Source organism: Chenopodium album, chromosome 27 (genome assembly GCF_948465745.1).
Source record: "Chenopodium album chromosome 27, dcCheAlbu1.1, whole genome shotgun sequence".
Taxonomy (NCBI): Eukaryota; Viridiplantae; Streptophyta; class Magnoliopsida; order Caryophyllales; family Amaranthaceae; genus Chenopodium; species Chenopodium album.
In genome coordinates this window covers 32817521-32839938 of record NC_137860.1, presented here as the reverse complement: position 1 = coordinate 32839938, position 22418 = coordinate 32817521, and the positions used below count along the sequence as shown (strand labels likewise).

General features: G+C 33.9%; 3 protein-coding genes and 1 long non-coding RNA gene across 4 annotated transcripts; all 4 read right to left on the bottom strand.

Moving 5' to 3' along the window:
* Positions 1 to 3547: 3547 nt before the first annotated feature.
* LOC145621297 (uncharacterized) lies at positions 3548 to 7650 on the bottom strand. Its single transcript, XM_081676039.1, has 4 exons — positions 7493 to 7650; positions 5819 to 6995; positions 3953 to 4150; positions 3548 to 3806 (listed from the first exon to the last, which is right to left on the bottom strand). Exons 2-4 carry the CDS (start codon positions 6990 to 6992, stop codon positions 3703 to 3705), a joined length of 1476 nt encoding a protein of 491 aa, XP_081532165.1. The 5' UTR covers positions 6993 to 6995; positions 7493 to 7650; the 3' UTR covers positions 3548 to 3702.
* A 5750-nt stretch (positions 7651 to 13400) lies between these two features.
* LOC145621457 (uncharacterized) lies at positions 13401 to 14449 on the bottom strand. The gene is made up of 2 exons (XM_081676184.1): positions 13761 to 14449; positions 13401 to 13646 (listed from the first exon to the last, which is right to left on the bottom strand). The coding sequence occupies exons 1-2, from the start codon at positions 14271 to 14273 to the stop codon at positions 13416 to 13418; spliced, it is 744 nt and encodes a 247-aa protein (XP_081532310.1). The 5' UTR covers positions 14274 to 14449; the 3' UTR covers positions 13401 to 13415.
* Positions 14450 to 14534: 85 nt separating this feature from the next.
* Positions 14535 to 18932, bottom strand: LOC145620706 (uncharacterized). Its single transcript, XM_081675413.1, has 9 exons — positions 18846 to 18932; positions 18682 to 18751; positions 18462 to 18598; positions 16554 to 16781; positions 16316 to 16417; positions 15714 to 15776; positions 15562 to 15611; positions 15330 to 15459; positions 14535 to 14669 (listed from the first exon to the last, which is right to left on the bottom strand). The coding sequence occupies exons 1-9, from the start codon at positions 18930 to 18932 to the stop codon at positions 14547 to 14549; spliced, it is 990 nt and encodes a 329-aa protein (XP_081531539.1). The 3' UTR covers positions 14535 to 14546.
* Positions 18933 to 19430: 498 nt separating this feature from the next.
* On the bottom strand, positions 19431 to 20090 carry LOC145620705 (uncharacterized). The gene is made up of 3 exons (XR_014108291.1): positions 20013 to 20090; positions 19888 to 19934; positions 19431 to 19575 (listed from the first exon to the last, which is right to left on the bottom strand). It is a non-coding gene; the product is annotated as an uncharacterized LOC145620705 (long non-coding RNA).
* Positions 20091 to 22418: the final 2328 nt, after the last annotated feature.

Here is a 22418-nt window from a genome sequence, read left to right as displayed (position 1 = left end):
GTAATATAATGGAAGATAACTGTGCAGTGGCCAACAGAGGAAAAATAATAGAGTTGAATAAACGTGATTTGGATTTAGGTATCGGATACCCAATTGCCATTTCCAGCAAGCAAACCTTGCCTTGGTTGGTCGGTTATACCAATTGCAATCCACCCACGCTAAGCAGATCATTCATTACGCTTTTAAGTTTATGCCATTGCGTAACTTTGCAACCCTTTTTCTCCTTTTTCCCCTCTTTATTAAGAGATCTTAAAGCTTACTTATCCCTTGTATTAAAGTTCTTCTTTATTTTATGTGGCCAAATCATTGAATGTACGTATAAATAGCTGAAAGACCCATCTAATCTAATAAAAATTACCAAAATTTAAGACAGAATATGTCTCAATCACACTAATATATAACAATAATAATGGACTAGCTTCTATTGCCTTTGTAAATGAAGTATACTTGATTCATTTCAGTTATTTAATTTAACAATTGATGGATCGATTCTCATCTGCTATGGAATCTCAAGTGAAAACCATGTCTTGATGTAACCCATCATGACATCATCACAATACTCAACCTCTTCCTTGTGGCTTTGGATATGAAAGTGGGTCTATGGTCCACTATAGATGAAATTAATTACAATTGAGATTGTCTTTAATTTAATTTCCCTTTTTTTTTTACATAAATTCAAACCAAAAAAAATGATGCATTCATAGTTTATACTCCGTATCAATTAGTCTTTTGGCCCGTTTGATGCACGGGTTATTTTTTAAAGATTTTTTTTCTTAAGGTGTGTTTTTAAGAAAATAAACACTTCATTTTCATAGTTAAAATATGCAAGATATGAAATGCATAGTCTTTAATCATTTAACGTTATATAATCTATATTTTAGTTAGTGAAAATGTGAAAAAATAACATTGATTACATGTAATGAATTAACTTCATTAATGATTTTAATATAAATGTTTTATAGAAAAAATTAGGAAAAAAATAAATAAATGATAAGTGTGACATGTGGTGCAATTGATATTTAATTGTGGAAAATAATTACCCATAATTTATATTCTTAAACTTCTTAGTCTAAAATATACTTTGTATATGTCATGATATTATAATTTAGACATGTAGGGTATCAACTTGTGCAAATTAGATCATAGACATATGTGTCACAATATATGCCTTAAAAAAGCAAATAGATTAGTAGTAGTAACATAATAGCATATGAAACACAACTACACAAGTATCGAATTATATTATATGAAGATTGGCCTGGGCCATGGGGGTTTTGAGCTATTTTGATTCTTTAATCTGTAGTAATATGTATTATCCTCACTTACATGGTATATATAATCTATAACTAACGGTCTAATACAAATAAGTCTAAATCTCTCAGTACTTTATCCCATGAGATTTTTAATATATAATAACAAGCGAAAATATATGTATGAACATGGTACCATGATGAGAAAAATTTGATCCGACTATTTGTGTTGTTTGTATTAATTGAGAAGTTGTTATGTACACCTAGGTGTACTGTATTACACCCGGGAATATTTAACTCATTAAATCAACAAATGAACAAATAATTATTTGCTCATTTGTTGATGTAATGAGCAAGTGACCCGGGTGTATGGTACACCTGGGTGTACATAACAAATTCTAGTGTTAATTGGTTTGTTTCAATCATTCAATCTTTCTTTTATTACTTTAACGATGCATACTTCAAACCTAGGAGGAAATTCGTAGCTGATTATAAGAAAATTATTGATAACTTGATAGAGTGGATGACCACCCAAAAAAATTGAAATCGTAAAGTTCGGTGACCACAACGATTGACCAATCACTCTCACTAATAACAAATTGACAAGAATGCAAAAAATAATTGGAGGCGATGTCGACGAGAATAAGCTAAATATGGGATTGGAATTTTATGCAAGGTTGCAAACTGTATTTGTCAGAAAAAATAGTAAAAATAATGAGATAAATTGTTAGGCATAAATCATGGTACATATAAAAAAAATGGGACCAAATTTAAACTAAATGTGTTTTTAAATATCATACATGGACAAATTCAAGGCACTTTCTTGAAGGGAAAATCTCTGAACATTCAACACTAGCAGACAGGCTCAGAAAAAATCTAATCCAAGAGGCAAGATGTTCATATATACATGCCTTTTCTATAGAACATCAGAGGCATCTCTTAGGCTCATCACCTTTCTGTTTCACAGGTTGCTGACAGCCTATAGAACATTAGCTTAGTTTGTTTGCTTTCGCTTAAAAAAGATTAATATCTTGGCTGTTGCATCAGAGGGAAGCGGAGGAGGGGAAGCTAAACGCAGTGTCCTTGCGCATCCTTCACGAAAATGGAACTATAAACAAAGAAGATGCTATTGAAGACATAAGACAGACAATTGAAGACGAAAGAAGAGAGCTGCTGAGAATAGTATTGCGAGGCAATGTAGGTGTAGTTCCAAAAGATTGCAGGGAAGTGTTCTGGAAAATGAGCAAGGTGCTGCACTTTTTCTACATGAAGGATGATGGGTTTACTTCTGATGACATGAAAGATGTTGTAAAGGCAGTTCTCCATGACCCCATTGATTAAGCGTAAAATACAGTATTATTTCATTTGAGAAAGCAAAATAAGAAGAATCAAGAAAAGAATTCTTTCAGATTTTTGTATTGATTAAATTCAACTCTAGGCCTTCATGTCCGTCTTAAGCCCGTTATTAGGTCATTAAATCACAAAGAGCTAAGCATAGCAATATGATTATTAAGTGAGATTTTGGTTTTATTTTTAAAACCTAAAAAGCAAAGCTATAGATCATATTCCCTTAAGTCATTGGTGTTTCGGGTGATTTTTTGATGTCCTCGGACGCTGGTAACGCTCTCCTGGCAGGTAGACTCGGACACCTGCAAAATCAACGAATATTCCTTTTACGGAATATTCGCCTCCGACGATCAAGTTAGTGACCGGAAACGGAATAAGTTTAGAGAGAGAGAGAGTAGAGAGAAGTTAGAGCGATTTAGTGCTCTGTTTTTTGGTAATGTTTTTTTATCCACCCCTCCCATCATAAATGATTGGGGTATTTATAAGGGTAGGAGTTCGTGCCCCCTTTAGGGTTTGTACCCTAGAATTCTGCGACGTGATTGGCTGCGCAATCAGGAGCCGCCACGTGTAGTATGGGGCGCCGTTTTGCGGCTTTCATGAACATTCTCTCGGAATTTGGGCCAAGATGTAGGACAACCTTTTTATTATACTGATTTCAGGTGCTCTAGTGAGCACAAGCCACGTGTCATCTTCCCACAGGGCCACATGTCGCCTTCTGACAGGGCCACATGTTGCCGCGGGATTGGACCACGCGTATGGGGTATTTTTTACCCTAAACAATTGGTTACTTAATAAAAGAATGCTAATAGTTTAAGTCATTGAAACCAAAAAGGCATGATTACCCAAAAATATGCCAAAAAAGGAAATTATATAAATATTCTTTTAAAAGATTTTGGCAAGAAAATATTCTTTGCTACTACTATGCAGTTGTCAAGGCAAGATCAAGAACAAAAAATAAAGTAGTAGCACAATAGTTATAACAGTGAAAGTTCACGGTGTTTCCAAGCTTAACATTATTAACAATAAACAAGATACACATAAATACTAATTACTTTAAATACTTCTGCTTTTTTATCTCATACCACTGTAAGCGCCCATCTCTCTACTAAATAGAAAGTTTGTTCTTAACCAACTCCGCCTCATAGGTCTTCAAAAGTGTATCCTTCTTTGCCAGTTCAGAATATAACCTGCTGAGTTCTTCCTCTTGAGCTGCAACAAAAAACACACTACTATCAATAACACATTCAGAATAAAACTTGCGAAGTAGAGAGTTAAGCCATGTTCGTTTCAACTGTACCGAATGGAATTGAAAATTAAGGACAAAAGAATAGGACAGCACGATATTAGTACTCTACCTGCCAAAACCTTCTTAAGGTTGCCAACCTCCTCAACATCACCAACACGGACATTGTTCTCTGTTTTAGATTCCTTTGAAACATCCTTGTCAACCTGAAGACGGTTACCATGCTGGGTCGCAGCCATATGAAAGAGCTCATTCTTTTTAGTCCTCCTGGTGCTTTCCTGCTTTTGTTTTGGCACCACTCTATTCCAGGCTGCATTTTAAGATACGCCAGATAAGATTTACTCAAGACCGCCAAACATGATTGTAATTATAAATTTAACAATTGTATATGCACCAATCTTTGATTGATTAATATATGCACCAATCTTCAGTAGAAGTATAAGTTTAATATAAACCATGGACAGTGAATATAAAGAGGAGAAAACAAACTGTTCAGCAGCAACTAATAACACAAATGTAAACAAGAATAATGAGAGAGGGCCTCAAGCTATGTAGTAATCAATAACAAATAATTTCATTCAATAAACACCATTATCACCTTATTATGTAACACAATCATGCTTAAGTTCAGATGGAATAACAAATTTAAGGGAAAAAACAATAACGATTTACAATTTATAAACTACTTCAATGCCCCTGACTTTTTAACATGGTAATTTAATGATATTAGGCATCCAAAGAGATTCTTAGTTTCTTACCCTTGAGATAAAAAATATTTAAATGGATTTTGTCACTACAAATGTTTCAAAGGTACCCGGTTAGGCTGAATCCCCCATGTACTCATGTCAAGACGTAAAACAGAGGAAAGAGGGAGCCAAGTGAAGGAAAGAGAGGTAAAAAGACCAACAGCGTTAGCTATTTTGTTAGAGTAAGGACATATGAGGGAATTGGTCAAAGTTCATGGATACCTAAGGCAATTCCTAAAATTCGGGGTATATGGGGGATTAGGCCAAACCTCAGGGGTAGTTGAGGAAAAATCCTTTTTATCTTCCTTTTTTCCCTCTTTTTCTAAAAATACCTTTAAAACTTATTTCGTCACAGACTACCTTGGTTTAAGCCAGTCAAAGAAAGAGAGAGGGTGAAGTTCAAAATCACTTACTTGACAGTTGACACCCCATGGTGGAAGGGAAGGGGTTGGAAAGATTCATCTTTCCTTCCCCTACCTTTCCCTCCACGTTGCTATAAATGCTATCCAACCATAGTGTATGTAATTCATGCAATAGCAATTAAAAAATCTTAATCTGAACACAAATCAGCAATTCAATTGCAAAACCATACATATTGACTGCAGTACTGAACAAATTTGACATCTCAGAAGTCAGAACAGCAATAATAATAGCAATGCACAGCAGCACAGGCAGATCATGCCTCATAGCACAGCTATCAGAAGATATCATGTTGAAAGGCCTATCAATGCATGTACCCGACAGAGTAACCAGAGAGCTTCCGATTCTTGCTGAGTGAGCAGTTCGTAGTTGAACTGTGCTCAACACAACGTGATCTATACTCGCCAAGTTCGATAACCTCTAGCTCAAAACGTGCTTGTCAAATTGGGCCATTGCTCGTCTCAAACTCATTATAGTAATTGGTGAGCCCAAACATAAAAAAACCCATTTGAAGTATTGTTCAATTACAAAAAGTTCTTTCATAGTCCAGCAAAGCTCAAGTATTCAAGTCCATGAAACCAAGGCTCATACTAAGGTCCTTACTCCTTAAGACATTAAAAATCTGATAGTGTAAGTTAAGATTTTAAAAATAATAACATGAATTCAAAGATAAGCTGGCAACTTTTTACAGACTACAACTAAAGCCATCGCAGCTACATATTAAAGAAAGCAATCTTATTCTGCCTCATGCAATCCACCAATCAGACCACATTAATTTTTAAGACAACAAAGGGAGAAAAGACAAAACTTACATTCCGGGACATCACCAAGAACGCAGGAGCGGAGGCGATATGCAAAGTTACGGAACGGGGTGTGGATTCTATAGATCAACGAGGATACAAGACAGCTTTCATTAATATTGATATTTTCCCCTTGGGGCTTCTTAAAGATCATGATACCTACAAAACGAGTGTAGTAATCAACCGTTTGGCATTTCAAGTTTATATTTTGTGCAGTGATAAGACAGCAGAAGTAAGGGCCCCCCAAGTGGAGGAGAAGTCGCCAAGGATCAAAATTTTTATGTGTGAAGAAGGTATTGTCTTCGCCGGCTAATTCGGCAGCTGTAGACATGACCTGCGCTTTCCCAGGTTGTAAAGAGGCGCTCTTGAGAATATCCTTGCTGCTACTACCAAAACCATCATGTTTGGGAAAGGGGCCTCTCCTAACAATCTGTAGAGGGTTAGGAACATAGTGAGGATCCCAAACTGGACCTGGTCTCCTCCAAAGGTCTCCTCCCCTTAGGTGGTAGAGGAAGCCATCGAGATAAAGCGCACCATAAGGGAAACATTCAGCCAGAGATGCAGATGGCGGTTCAGCCCACTCTAACGTATCCAAGTTAAAAATGGCATACCTGCCATCACCCCCTATGAAGACCTCACGACCCACAACCGTGACACGACCAGTCCAGTCAGGTATATAAAGCTCAACCCGCGGAAGTGGGGGGTCGGGAAGGACTTCCCACCTGTCAATACGAGGAATATAACGCTCGAAACAACCTGACTTGCCGGATGCTTCTACTCTCATGGCCTTCCCAAGCGTGTAGATCATACCATCAGCCACAAACACACAAGCATCTTCCTTGGAGGCATTCAGGGAAGCAACTCGGCGCAGCCCATGCTCAGAATTGTTCATGTCAAGGACATGTACAGCTCTATATAGGTCTTCGTCAAGCTTATCAGATCTAACACCTCCAAAGAAGTATACTTTCGATCCGAGGTTAACGAATTCAGTATGGTACAGAAACTGACGCTGAGGGAAGACTAGCGAGGGTGACAACACTTGAAACCCCTCAGAATCGACCTCCCTTTGCCGCTCCAGATCATTTGGTAGGTCAATCGTATACAGCGAATGAGGCATCTCATCAGTTCCATGCTCCACTAGTAGCCAAATTTTTAGTTGCGATTCATTAATTTTTGATGCCATCATCACCTGAAGATATTAAAAATTACATAAGTAAATTATTGATGAAAATGCTAAAAATCAAATAATGAATCAGATTACAAAGAAACTAGTTGAATTGGTAGATCAAATTAGAAAGAATGCAACTAAATTACTAATTGTAATGCTAAAATTGAATTCTTAAAAGAAAGCAACTACATTAATCAATGATTATCGTACGATTAACTTATTAAAATGAAAATAAGCAGAGGGCAGAAGGGGCGGTCACACAGGAAGTGGTCTAATTTCATTTCATAGTTCAATCCTAACATTAAAGCAACCAGATTTGATTCAGTTATCAAACAAACATAATTTCCTTTTCTATCAACATAGTCGCTTGTAATCATCTTTCATAATCTTAGTATTTAGAACCAATAGTTAAGATTTTCGAACCCTAAATTTACTGCACTGACATAAATTAAATAAGATCAAAGATGAACCCTAGATTGTGAAATTGATATGATTACTAAATAAAAGAGACAATTTACCTGCTGAGAACAAATAGTTTGTAATGACGAACGTCAAGTGCGACGTTGAGTGCGCTTCAACGGAGGCACCAGACAGGGGCACAGGGCTATGTTCATCCGTTTATTTTTTATTTTTCCTTATTGACAGAGCAATTAATTCAATGGGTTAATAAAAGCCCTAACTTGCCCCACTTTGATTCTATAATAAAATAAAAAATAAAAAACTTGCCCCACTTTGTTTGAATAATAAAATAAAAATAAAAAACTTGCCCCAGTTACAAATGAATCAGATCCGTCCAATAAATAAATGGGTCGGGCTTTATAATGATTTAAAATTAAAAATTTAATATATCTATAGTAATATACGTAGTATAAAGAGAGTAATTATTTATGGCTAGACTCTAGTCTAGGTATCTTACCCTACACCCCCTTCCCCCAAATACTCACTTTCACTACATAAATGTATTGTCCCCCCCCCCCCCCATATATACAAAAAAAAAAAAAAAAAAATCAAACCATCATTCTCATTTCACTTTCTCTCTCCTCACCCATTTTCTACATTTTCTCGCTCTACACCCATTTTTTGCATTTTCAAATCTGAATATTTCTATGAATTTGTGACAAATTATCAAAAAAATTGTTTCAATTACTACAGAATTCAACAAATCAAGGTTGAAATTCAAAGGAGTAAGTGATTTTGTTCATATTTAGTTCAAAAAAGAGTATAAACCCTAGTTTTAATAAATTTTTGTTGCAATTGTGTTACAGGAAAACATGGAAAAAGAGTATTAACTATTGTATTTTAATAATTTTTACTAATTTTTGTTAAATATTTAGTAAGCTGAACAAATACATTTTGATCTTTGGGTATGAAGTTTTTTTTTTTTTTTGGCAGTACGAAGGAAACGGTTTCATAGAAAAACATCAAAGAATCTGGAGAAAAGTAAGAACTAATTTAATTAGTTCGTAGTGTTTTTTTGTTTTTTTTTTTTTTTAATGAATGTTCATTTTCATTTTGATAAATGTTCATTTATATATTAGTATACACTATACAGTCATTCACATGTTAATAGATGATTAATATAATTGTTCATTTATATATTAAGACATAGTCATTGTATTAATGTTCATTCTTTTTCATAGTTTGGCGTGGAAAATTATTTTGATGAGTGCTCATTTGTATTTTGGCAAATGTATGTTCAAACACATAAAAGTATATGATTTTCACATATATTAATATACGATTATTAGAATTTTGATAAATATTTATATTTTGGTCATCCTCTTCAAATATTTCATGCTCGGTTCAATTTTGAGTTTCAATATATGTATTTTTCATATGGATGTATGGTAAATATTTATTCACGTATATATTTCATGTTCATTTATCGATATCTTTCATTAGCATTTTTAAACCAATGCATGTTCATTTATATATTAATAGATGTTCATTTTCATATTGAATTATGTAAAAATGTTCATTATTTATTAATAGGTGTTCATTTGCATATTAATGGATGATCATTTATACACTAATATATGTTCATTTATATATTAATATATGTTCATTTCCGTATTGATCATTTCAATTGTTATACTATTCATATTCATATGAAAATTGGTTCACAATATATATGAGCGTCTTTAATATACGATTAATAGTATATTAATGAATATATATGAGCGTCTTTAATAGATGAAAATCATTGAAATTCACGTGTACATGAGTACATCATATATATTCAAATACAACTACATTAAACCTATAGTTTACTACAGAAAACATACATTAAACATAAATGAACGTTTACTATTACACAAGTGATCAATTTTTTTAACCCTAAGCTTATTTTTATACGACACACCAAACTGATACTCCGTAAAAATAATCGGTAAGCAAAATGATAACAACTATAGATGTTCATATAAGACGCACAAAACTGGAAATTAAAGGCAACAATCAAATAATAAGATTATAATCAAAATTTCAAAATAAAAACAATAACACAAATAAGAATCAAATTAGAAGAATAATACAATAATACAACCAAAACTATGAATCAACTAATATCCACAATAACAAAACTAAAACCAGAGCATTATCAAAATTATTAAAATCAATACAACAAAACTATGAAATCAAAATATTATAATCATGCAATCACTATCGAAAAACATAGCATTATCAAAATCAATTGATTGATTATCATTTAAAATACGAATTACTCACAATCATCAAATGCAATTGAGCTTGAGATGTCCATAGAAGAAGAGAGAGAAAATTGAAAAACAATAAAAAAAAGAGGAGAGATAAAATGAAATCAATGAAAAATAGGAGAGAGAAAATTAAAAATTAGATCCTTTAAAATGTATATATGGTTTTCTGGAGGAAAGTAAAAAAAAAAAAAAAAAAAGCAAAAAAAAAAAAAAAAAAAAATGTAGAAGATAACGTAATTACAAGGGGGTGTAGGGGAAGCTGCCTACCCTAGAGTGTAGTGAAAAATTTGTATAAAGAGAGGGGGCATCTTAGGTGATAAATTTCACTATCCCCAAATTGCCCTTCTCAATTTACAAAATTACCTCTCCTATTCCGAATTTAAAAATTAAAAATTAAATTTTATTTTAATAAAAAAACTACTCTATCATTGGTTTCAAAAAAAAAAAAAAAAAAAACTGCTCTATACTTTTCGCACAAAAAAAAAAAAAAACTCTATCATAACTACTCTTCCACGTTAAACAACCGGTTATTCTTTTTTTTTAAAAAAAAAAAAAAAAAAACTCATCAAGCATATCTGCTAAGATATGCATGTTATCTCATATTTGACAAGTTTTTTTTCCCCTAAACAAATTTATTCAAAATTATTAGCTTCAATCCTCAAAATCTATAATTATACAAGCTAAGAGGCACACGTGTATAAAAATTTTATAATGTACACATGTAACGTGTACCTCTTAGCTTGTATATATAAAGGGAAGTTTTTTCTTGAGTTTTTAGAGAGCCACGTATGATTTAATTTTCTTATCGCCGCCATGTAGAATTATAAATTTTAGTTGTAGCCAATCAAATAAGAGATTATTATTTTCTTTTAGAATTAAATAATTCAAATGCCACGTAAGCAAAATTGGCGAATGAGATTTTTAAGTTTAAACTAATTAAATATAAAATATTATCTTTATTAGGAATTTTATCTAAATATGTAACAAAATTTAGCACATAAATAAATAAAAAAATATTTTAAAAAATTCAAACAAACAATGCATCGCATGGGCTTCATCTAGTAAACCTATATACTAATCACATTAGCAAAAAGTATGTTGAGATGTGAGGGTAATATCAAAATTCAAACAACTTTATTTTCATTCTCCAATTAAATCTCAGTTCGACTTGTTTTTCTTTTTTCAATCTATTATAAACCATATTTCTATGATTCTTCTCTAATTTTTTTTGTTTCTCTCCATAGTTTAACACTTGGTATAACGGATATAAAAAGTCAAAGAGTCATATACTAGTTTATTTACGGAGAATAAAGAAATAGATGTACTTTTTTTTCAAAAGTAAAAAGGTCGGGGCAAAAATGAATGGTCTCGACCTGACCCGCCCCACTTAAATTTTAATGTGACCCACAATTTACCAATTTTACTAGCCCTAGGGACCCCTCCATTGACTCAACCCATTGAACAGGATTATTGACAATATCCATCAAATTAGTTTGTATTTCGTGTTATTATGTATTGTATTTTGATCTCTATCGTAAATTTACAATACTTGTCTTATTCGTTCGTTTAAGGGGAAGTATGTATAATAACACAAAATCTAATTTATTAGCAAATTTGGGTTGATGATATTTGCGATTATATGAATAGTTATACATTTTTTTGGGTTTCCTTTGTAAGAATATTTGTATTAACCACTTATCTAAAGCAATTATGTTCGTGAAATATTTGTAAGATTATTTGGCATATTTTTTTTTTTGTGAATGATTATCTTATCCTTCTCACCTTGTCAGCAATAGAGAAGGTTTTATTTATTTGATTATTTATTACTCGTAGTTTAATAATAAGTTGTCCCAATTGACATTTTTGTACGTAGTGTCTATGACTTTGATTTGCGTTGCCACCATAGCTGCAATGAATAAGGCACCAGCGCTAACACTTCTGTTCAAAATAAAGACAATGCTTCTGTTGCAGCATCTCAGTAGAAGGGTGTTGATTGTCCGTCACAGATAGAAGAAGAAATATAAAGTGAAGCTATTGACTTTGTTATGCTATTTGTTATACTATTATTTTTTACTTGCACACTTATTGTACGTAATTAAATTCCATACTGTAATTTTAGGTATACAATTTTCTTGATCGCGCCCATCTTGTAAAAGAAGGAAGCATACGATCCAAGTATTTTTAAAGAAGCAGTTACCATAGGGATTATTAAGAACATGTGTGGTCCATATATAAAGAATTGTTCACTGCATTCACTCTTTACTCAGATAATTTTTGCTCCAATTCTCAGTTTTGATGGTTGCTTTGTATTTGTAATTTTTATTCATAGACAATTCTCAATTTTGATGGGTGGTTTGTGACTTTATATAGACATGGTAGTATTTATAAGGTGCTGAATAATTTGCTTTAAGAACAAGTTGCGCGCGGCATCTGACATTTCTAAATGAAAGTTAAAGTTTGGAAATTTTTACATTTGCTACCACTAAAAACACCGTGCTTCACATTTACTATCGATTTAATTTTTTTTTTTTTTTTTTACTTTACTACCACCCAAATCACACTTTGTTAAAATAAACTACTACTTAAGGATTCCGTTATGTTTATTTTAAAAAAAAAACCAGCCCCTCACTGCTAACCCCTCAAGTCAGCCGCCCCTCCCCCGCCCCCCCGCCGGCGGCCGGCGCCCAGAACTAATCTAAAGTCATGCACACTTTTGGTTGCAAACAATTACAGAGTACATAGTACTCGTAATAGAAAGTACTCAAAATAAAGCTAGGATGTTTAATGTGCGGACCAAATTATCAAAGAGTTTTTAAAATTATTTACTATTTAGTTATATACAAAGTACATTATTAAAATATTTTATGTTAGGTTGTTTAAGGAGCTAATTGGTTATAACTTTGCAAATTCATAAAAGGATACGAAAAGATTACTAAATAGGATAAAGTACAAAACAGATGAAAAAAAAGAACACTTAAAACAGCTTATTAAATGCTCCGTAGGATAAATGAGGGGTGGAGTTAATTAAGATTACTTAAATATTCAAATCAAGGGAGGAAGAGGGAACACTAAGGTTGGAGCTGAACAAGAAAGATATGAATGAGTATGAGATAAGAAAGAGGAGAAATATGAGAGAAAGAGCATTCATGAAGATTTTCTCGTCAAAATAAAATCTATATACCTTTCCAACTACTTTTTTAGGTTAAATGACTACTGCCTTGATTTACTTAAGCCTACTTGTTACAATCAGTTTCACATAGTAGAACATTCACGTAATATTGTGTTAATACTTTGTGACATTCTACTTATAAGTCATACATTAATACAAATAACCCACATAATTCTAAAGTCAGAAATTGTGACCTTCTATGTATTGTAACAAACAATACAAATTGTGACCACAACTAAAAACTATATCAAATAGTCTCTTAATTGTAACAAACAAAACAAATAATCATGACCTATCATTTTACAAACAATACCGATAACTTGGGGAACCGCGCGCAGGTCCACAACTAGTAATATCAGAATAATAGAAGTCTTTTTTTTTTACACAAAGGAAACGAACTTATATATATTAGGCTATAGCCAAATATCCAAGTACAGCAGTCAGAGAGATATATTACAAGGTTTAGAAACTTGCTGCTCAAAAGATAAACTTGCTGCTCAAAAGATAAACTTGCTGCGCAGAAACATAGAAGTCAATTGTATGCCTCTTTTCATGCACTCACAATAAAATCATTTTACTTCGACACATACTACTATAAATCTCCATTATGTAGTTTTCGAATAAGTGAGACAGTGCAGCTTCTATATAGCGCAAATCAAGATCAGCTCCTCCGTTCTCCCGGAAGTGGTGCACAGTCGCCCTCATGTATCGTACTACTTCAGTGATATCACCTTCTGTATACTTTTTCACCCGACATTGGTCCTCATCCAAATCATCTCCACACAAAATCTATTAAAAATTTTGAAACACAACTATAGATCATTAACAAGGTTAATAGTACCCAAAAAAAAATCAAAAAACAAAAAACAAGCACCTAGTACTAAAGTGTAATCTAATAGATACCTTTTCAAAAATAGTGTCAGGTGGAATTCGTGACATCCAACCATGTAGATACTGCCTGCTTAATCCAAGGGACCATTTGAGACTGTAGCTACTCTTGGGATTGGAGACCAAATGAAAATACAAGGTGACCAAAAATTCAGCTCTTTCCAGGCCATCCCAAAAGGTTGGATAGTTTTTAAGCAACAAAGTCTTCCAAAAGTGCCCCTCTTCATAGGGATAATGAAACAGAAGATCGCCTAAGTATTTTAATTCAGAATTTTCGGTTACTCCTTCAAGTAGTTTCTCCATGATCAGCAAGACATTCTGCATATCACCTTGCTTTTTCAATATCATCACGGAATCATCAAATGTCACTCTATCTCGAAAAGATAGTTTAGTCTCAAACCTAACCATTTTGGAACCAATATGATTGATAACAACTTGTGTTATCAAAATATTGGTCCAATCATGTAAACCATCATGAGCACCATATTTCTCATGATAGTCAAGCACCCCTAATACTATACTTTGCATAATTCTTAGGCATTCCCGTTTCAAAAGATTAGGACAATCGACTTGAGGCAATATATCTTTCCAACCAAGATAAACACCTAGAAACCTATCTTCTTTCTTTTCATGATCCTTTAACCAAGATGCTAAGGTGAACGGTTTTGAATAATATGAAATTGCATCCCCATCATGAAAAATTGGAAAATCTAACGGTAGGAGTGGCAATCCTCCTGTAGATGTTTGTTCAATGAGGTCCACTTTCTCATCTAACACGTCATCCAACACCTTATCCACCACTTAATCCACCTTATCCAAATCCCCAACAACTACTATTGACTCCTCATTCAAATCTTTCCCAAAAGAATTATCATCCTTTTCTAGCTTTTCTTTTCCCTTTGATGTGCCACTTTCTTTGGATCCCTACAAAATATTGAAAACAAATATATCGTATATATATAACCCATCATTAAACATTAATTTATTAGATGGAGATCGAGAATTAACGAACTCTCCACATTAACAAACTTACATACACCAAGTAAAGTAAAGAAACATATATAGATATATATATATTGCTCATGAATCAATTCATTTAGAATGGAAATACTACATAAAGACATGTAAATGAAATAACTAACATAAATCAATCAGATACACTCACTATCTACATCTTAGTTAATTTTATGGGTAGCATATGTGTTAAAAATTGTAATCTAGAAAAATCTTAGTAAATATCTATAATTAGCTAGATAATTGTAGAATAAGCCTAGTGTCATAAATATCTAGAGAAATCTAGTGTATGTAAGAAATTAAGTCAAAGAGTAATCTAGAGGAAGCTAGAAAGTTAGGTGTAGTATGTCGGTGGAGCAAGTAAACCGACATATACCACTATAAATACTAGAAATTGCCATGCATTTGTAGGAAATTTCCCATGCAATAATACTTACAATTTCAACCCACCACTAGCTACTTCCTTCTATTTCCAACAATATGTATAGTACAGTACAGTGTTTACATACATACTATATTCCATATATTACTTACTCGTATCATATTGTAGCAATCAAAGAAGTCATTTACCTTCTTGGAAGACTTTGAACTTCGAAGGGTAGGCTTTGAACTTTGAGGGGTAGGCTTTGAACTTGGAGGGGTAGGTAGGAAACCAATATCCGTCAGTTTTTTTTTATGTTCTTTATTCCACATTTTGAGCCTTAAAAAAAAAATACAAATTATAATATCAGTGTAGTGTGACAAAAATGGTCAATTGCATATATGTCATTAGCTACAACCTAATTAAATTCTAGTTACATACCAGCCTACTTGAATTTTTGGATCAATAGTTTCCAACAGTGGCTTCAAATCCTGCATAGTCACGTCATTCATAATTAATGAGATGACGACATTTAATAATAATACGTAGTAGAATAAATCATCAAAGATTGTAATGGCTCGATTATTAATTACCAAACGAATTTTATCCATTTGCGTGTCACTTTGCAAATGTAATTGTAACTTGGGAGACAGAACCTAAAATTACAAGAAACTAAGTCAAGAAACACATTTTGTATATATACCAAAAAGTCGGATACTATACAAGCATATATATTACATTTACACAATTTATGAGCATCATATTCTACATTGTATATACAATGCAACATATTCAATAATGATCACCCATCATGTGATAAGTTGAAAAAAACTTGAAGTTAAAAAATCTCTAATCCATTTCTAATTTAACACTATTTTTTTCTAATGGGAAGCTATAGTAGCAAACAAATTTGGCAACAAAAGCTCAAATTCTTGGATTTGGAGAAATAAAAGTCATGCATAGGTGGAAATACAACAATGAAACAACCAATTAAGAATAGTGAAAATCTTATCCTCATAAGGAAAAAGGAATTTTTTTGGAAGTATAGGCTCTAATCTAAAGCTAATTAAAAAGCTCTTATGTGAGTTTGATCTAACTGTCTTACATAACTTATGTCAATAGGGTTATATAATCTAAAAGGATTAAAAAAAAAAAAAAAGAAGAAAATAACAAAATAAAAAACTAATTTACTTACAATAAACAACAATGCAGATGCTCTAGTCACAGTGGAAAAAAAATGCTCTAATTGCCAATACTTGGAATTGGTTAGCGCATCTGAATGTAACACCAAATCATCCTGAAAAAATCATTATACAATAGAGCATCATATACTATGCAACTTAATTTTATTGGAAAAATTCAAGAATTCGAACAATAATAATCTCACACGTACACTCAAATGTTGGATCGATAAATTGAACATTAATTCTTACCTCTGGTACCCAAAGAACATCAACCTTTTTAAGGTCATGGAACTTATTACTATCTATTAACACAATTATTCGATAATCACCATCATCAACCTCACAGCAACTTTCGACCCCTTTGCCTCTTAAAGAAAGTTCAAAGTCCTCTTTTGATTTGGCCCTCTTCCTATAGTTGTCAATTGATTTGTTCTCCTGGTCAACCTCAGCGGATAGAGTTTTATGACTTTTATCATCCTGAAAAAGTCAATTAATTAATATATCAGACTTAGCAAATAATAACCTGCCTTATTAATAAAAGGTCAGTTTAAAAGTCAGCAAGTAAAATGGTGCCAAATTACTCATGTAGACTTCTAGTTAAACTGCATATGTGTGGAACCCATGATTAGATTATCATTTGAGATTCTGATAAGAAATTATTTAGGCCAAAGTGAAAAGGTTTGTCTATTACATAATTCATCAATGCATAGGTATTATACATACCAGGTAAGATTTTTTATTTTTTTGGGTGAAGGAGAGGGGCAAAGCCCCATTCATTTACCTCAAAACAAAAGAAACAAACACACCAGCAAAAGAACAAAAGAAAAACAAGCAGAGCAAAGTAAAAAAAAAAATAAAAAAAAATAAAAAAAAAAAATAAACTAAGGCTGAGAAGCAGCCCCAGCTAGCCATCGCAAAACACGATCAGGTTATTCCTATTGCTCGGCACCATACGAGGAAGAGCAACACATCCCAAGTCCTCCAATAAAACTACATGAAGATCCTTCGGGATCGCCTCAAACATGATTAGGTTTCGCTCCGCCGTCACCCCATAGTTTTCAAGCCAATCGGCTGCCCAACAGTGAGACACTACTACTTCCCAGTCCCTGTCTCAATAAGTGCCTTGCACTTTCGAATCATATAAATGTATGGAAAGTTGGTTGGAATTTCATCCACTAACATGCTAGCTATTACCCAAAATCCACCAATATGTGAACTTTTCGATGCCCTCCCTCCCAAGCAATCTGCAAGCCTCGCATAACAGCCATTAACTCGGCCTTAGTACATGTGCATACTCCACATTTGACAGCAAAATATTCAAACTCCCCTGAGCTTCCACGAATCAGTCCCCCAGCTCCTGCAGCACCAGGATCACCTTTTGCCGCATCAGTATTAAGTTTAACCCACCCTATGTCAGGTTGCACCCATCTAATATAAGCATGTTCCCTTCTCCTTTTGCCTCCTTGATCGAGCAGAGCATATATCCCCTCTCCATAGCTTGTTTAATTAGACCAACCCGAGCAAATATAAAGCTAACTTGGTCAACTGGAATCCTTGGCTCATTATTGAAACATCTTTCGTTGTGCCACCTCCATAACCACCAACACACAACAGCAAACACTCTCGGCCATTCCTCACCTCTCAACACATCACCACTTTCAATGTTCTCCAGCACCCATTCCATCACAGGATTATTACTCAAGTTGAAAACAGAACTCCCACCCAATTTCTGCGAAACTATACAAGCAGCAGGACAGTTTTTTAAGATGTGAATTTCTGATTCTTCATTGGCACCACACATCTTACAACGAGGGTCATCAGTTAAGGATCTAATGAATCTAATTTGTTAGTCATTAGTCTTCCTTGAACAGCCAACTAAACAAAAAATCTGATTCTCTGAGGTACAGGAAGCCTCCAGATTAACTTCCATCCTTGAACGTCTTCAATTAAGGCTGAATTCTCATCTCTTAGATAAATTATACCACCTAAGATAAATTAAGATAAGAAACAATATTCCTAAAACATATATATATCTCATAGCAATAAAATTCAGCAAATCATAAAGATATTATCATATCTCAAACAGATTCTCATACAGATTTATTATTAAGGAAATAATCCCAAAATAAAATTATTATTTCTCTAATGTACACGTACCTGAATGATGTTATATATAAGTCCATTGGTACACTTCTCGATAACAAACATCACCGCCATTTCATCATCATCTTTTTGCGGAAATACCCTTTGCAAAGTCAATTTCCACCCCAACCAAAATCGATGGTACAAAAAAGCTGATTAAAAAACAGGAGAATATATTAAAAGCAAAATTATTTATAAAGTTTGGAAATAAATAAATAAAATTTATATTCAATACCCAGTGTATTATCCCAATATAATTTTGTTAGGATAATAAATTTGCCTCTGAACCCTAATAGATCTTTCACCTATATAGATCAAAGAAAAAAAAATTTAGTCAATAAAAATAATGAAATTAGATATTTTATAACATAAACTTGAAATAAATATATAATAACTAACATTGTGAAGATATTGATCAAGACACTTGTCACCCTTATTCATGTGATGAGCCCATAAACAAAGGCAGTCAAAGCACCCTTTGTCCATAATTACATCATACGACCTTGGAATGAGAATAGGTGACTCCTGAAAATAACAAAACAAAAAAAAATCATTGTCTCAAGTAATTCAAAATTATAGGTTAGTTCAGCATAAAAAGTAATCATAATATAATGCCCTTCGTACTAAATAATTGATCGAACCTGAAGTGGGGCTAGAACATCCTTTGTTAGCCATTGCATTCCAACTTTTTCTCTGTGTTGATTCTTCATTGTCTTGATCAATTCACTCGAATAATCCACGCTAGTAATATTATGGAAGCCACTCGAATAAAGTTGCTCACTTAATCTTGAATTGCCACAAGCCGGAACAAGTATATTAGGTGATTGTAGAATTTCGAGATTAGGCATAATATCGGGGCTCAATTCATCCCACGATAAATACCATTCTACAGCAGATGATTTTTTTTTCCTCTTGTAAAATCTGTTCCATTCCTTACTATTATTGAATAAGTCAAAGTTATCCACATCACTGATATCAGTTACCACCTTCATATTCAAAAAGAAAAAGAGAAAAAAAAATCACTTAATTATGCATGCAGAAATTAACTCCCAAGGGACAAGAAAAATAAGCACACTGACCTTCTCTTGTTCCGTCATAACTCACAGTAGTAAACTCCAAAGTCCAAACACTAAGGACATGCAAAAACACATATTATTATAACAATATATTTTCAATATAATAATACATGAAAATATAAAATTGAATTATTATAATAAAATTGCATTAATTACTTTAGTTCTATAGTTAGATTGGTAGCTTAATATTATTGAAGAGTATTCTGTTTGGTTTTCCTTCGATCATAAAAACGAACCCATAATTACAATCAAATCAAACCATTTACCATAAGATTGATTAAACCTTAATTAGCAACTGTGACAACAAAAATATGAATCAAATTGCACAATTATAGAAAGCAGTTAAACAAGGAGAGAAAACTGACAGTGCCGGAGATGATCGGGAAAGCAGAGGTGGCGACGGAGGTAGGTCCTGAATACGGTGGTGTAAGTTAGGGTTTTTGGAGAACCTAAAGAAATTTAAAAAAAAAAAAAAAATCAGACGGCTTACCTGGGTGGCGGCGACGGAAAAAGGAGGAGGGACGGGCAGTGAGGATATCCGGCGACGGTGGTCCTGCGAAAGGGGTTGATTTGCGACCCAAAATTAGGGTTTTTCGCACAAATTAACGAAATTAAAAGTATATATATATATATTCAGAAGGGAGGTACTAAATGCAGGTATAATTTTACCTAAATGCAGGACAACTTAATTTTTGTCAAAATTTATTTTTCCAAGATTATCCTTCTTTTAAACCTATACCCTATTATATCTATTATTTTTCCAAGGTTACTAGGTAGGTTGGAGGGGTTACTAAATCGGAGAGGTTAATAGGTCAGGGGTTACTAGGTCGGAGGGGCCGGGTTACTAGGTAGGTCGGAGGGGTTACTTGGTCAGGGGTTACTAGGTAGGTCGGAGGGGTTACTTGGTCATTGGTTACTAGGTCACAGGGGTTACTTGGTCAGGGGTTACTAGGTCGGAGGGGTTACTAGATAGGTCGGAAGGATTACTAGGTAGGCTAGAGGGGTTACTTGGTAGGTCGGAGGGATTATTTGGTCAGGGGTTACTAGGTCGGAGGGGTTACTAGGTAGGTCAGAGGGGTTACTTGGTCAGGGGTTACTAGGTCGGTCTGGAGTTACTAGGTCATCAGTAGAGGTTACTTGATTAGAGGTTACTTATATGTTAATTGGCCACACCGTGTGGCCAGCCACACACAAAACCTACTATTGTAAAATATAGTGTATATGTTTTATTTAGTGTACATTTCCTAGTCAAAAGCATATTATTAGTTACCTAATTATAACCTATCCATCACGTCTAGTTTGAGGCTTGTATCGTGTATATATGCTAAATTTGGTAAAGTGAATACTTAAGGAAAATATTTTCAAAAATGTTTTAGACAAAAATTGTATCAGATCAATAATTTATATTTTGTTGTCAAAAATATTAAATAAGATCAAATATTTTTATTCTAGTATATGAACTATGATATTTTTATTATTCTATATTATACGAATTTTATGCCTAAGATTTATAGGAAGTAAAAGGTGTTTAAGAAATTTAGTGAGCTAGTTACAGTATTACAGTAACAGTAAAACAAATAAAGATAGCCGTAATAATTAATGTATTATCGACATTATGTCACCATAAGAGAAAACAAAAGGTTGAGTTCCCTCTAGGTCGAGCCTTGGGAGGGTTTCTGTTCTAGCTCTCTGGCTAGATTTTCCTCTGTTTCGAGGTTTTTCTCGATTTTTAATCGAGTTTTCTGCTTTTTCCTTCGCAAATTTCGTTCTTGTTCTTACTCTGTGTGTTATTTGCTCTGTTACTGTAATCATGGTTGACCCTAAACAAACCCTATCGCTGATGGAGAAAACGTCAGGGGACGATGGCAATAAGGATGTTCTGGCCACGAAAGAACACGATGATGCTATTGATTGGGATGATACGGGGGAAGATGATGAGGATGCTCGAATTGAACTTGCCCTATTAGGTAATCTATGGACTAATCGCAATATAAATGTTAACGCTTTCATTGCTACAGTAAAGGGGGTCTGGCAGCCTAAACATGGTCTGGATATTTCGAACATTGGTAAAAACCGCTTCCTGTTTCAATTCTACCATTGGAGGAAGCGACGTGTCTTGGATGAGAAACCATGGCACTTTGACAGACATGCCTTAATTCTTGGGGACACTATTGACTCGATAAAGCCATCTGACATTGAACTCTTCCACCTGCCTATGTGGGTAAGAGTTTACAATCTCCCTTTGAATGGGAGATTAAATCTAGCCAGTGTTGAAAAAATTGGAAATAAATTGGGTACTTTTGTAAAGCTTGATGCGACTGCTCAAGTCGGTATTGACAAGTCTATCAGAATTCGTGTGATGGTGGACGTGCGTAGGCCGTTGTTCAAGCAGGTGACGCTGAAGCTAAGGGGTGGAATTGAAGAAGCTTTCGAGGTAAAATATGAAAAACCACCCCTTTTTTGTTTTTTCTGTGGAATGATGGGACATGGTCTAAAAGATTGTAATTTAAGGAGCATAAGGAGATTGAAGACCATGTTCTTCCTTTTGGCAATTGGATGAAAGCGTCTCCCTGGAAGTATAGTGTGGGGGTGTAGGAGGACAAAGTAGGGAGAGGGGGCCGGGGAGCTGTGCGAAGTCGTTGTTCATCACTAAACCGAAACCACCTGTAAAGAAGAAGGTTGCTGAAGATTTCCATGTTGAAGAGGTCGTGAATAAACTAGTAGGGTAGGATTGAGTGGCAGAGAGGGAGGGGAATCACAACAAATTGAGGGAGATGGTGAGATTTTTACTGTTACTAGTAGTGAGAAGGCAGGAGGGAGTAGTGAGGTGTTGGTAATAAAGGAGGATACAAATATAAGGGGAGTGAGCCATAAAAAAAAGTTGGAAACGTATTGT

What these genes read in the sequence shown, in the direction of transcription:
- LOC145621297 (XM_081676039.1), bottom strand. Translation starts at nt 6,992, where the DNA reads ATGATGGCATCAAAAATTAATGAATCGCAACTAAAAATTTGGCTACTA. An exon ending in TCTTGGTGATGTCCCGGAAT is followed by an intron (nt 4,151 to 5,818) that starts GTAAGTTTTGTC and finishes CTTAAAATGCAG; the next exon opens with CCTGGAATAGAGTGGTGCCA. An exon ending in CCTTAAGAAGGTTTTGGCAG is followed by an intron (nt 3,807 to 3,952) that starts GTAGAGTACTAA and finishes TTTTTGTTGCAG; the next exon opens with CTCAAGAGGAAGAACTCAGC.
- LOC145620706 (XM_081675413.1), bottom strand. Translation starts at nt 18,932, where the DNA reads ATGGACAAAGGGTGCTTTGACTGCCTTTGTTTATGGGCTCATCACATG. An exon ending in TTGATCAATATCTTCACAAT is followed by an intron (nt 18,752 to 18,845) that starts GTTAGTTATTAT and finishes TGATCTATATAG; the next exon opens with GTGAAAGATCTATTAGGGTT. An exon ending in CCAAAAATTCAAGTAGGCTG is followed by an intron (nt 15,460 to 15,561) that starts GTATGTAACTAG and finishes TTTTTTTTTAAG; the next exon opens with GCTCAAAATGTGGAATAAAG.
- LOC145621457 (XM_081676184.1), bottom strand. Translation starts at nt 14,273, where the DNA reads ATGCAAAGTATAGTATTAGGGGTGCTTGACTATCATGAGAAATATGGT. An exon ending in CTGACACTATTTTTGAAAAG is followed by an intron (nt 13,647 to 13,760) that starts GTATCTATTAGA and finishes AATTTTTAATAG; the next exon opens with ATTTTGTGTGGAGATGATTT.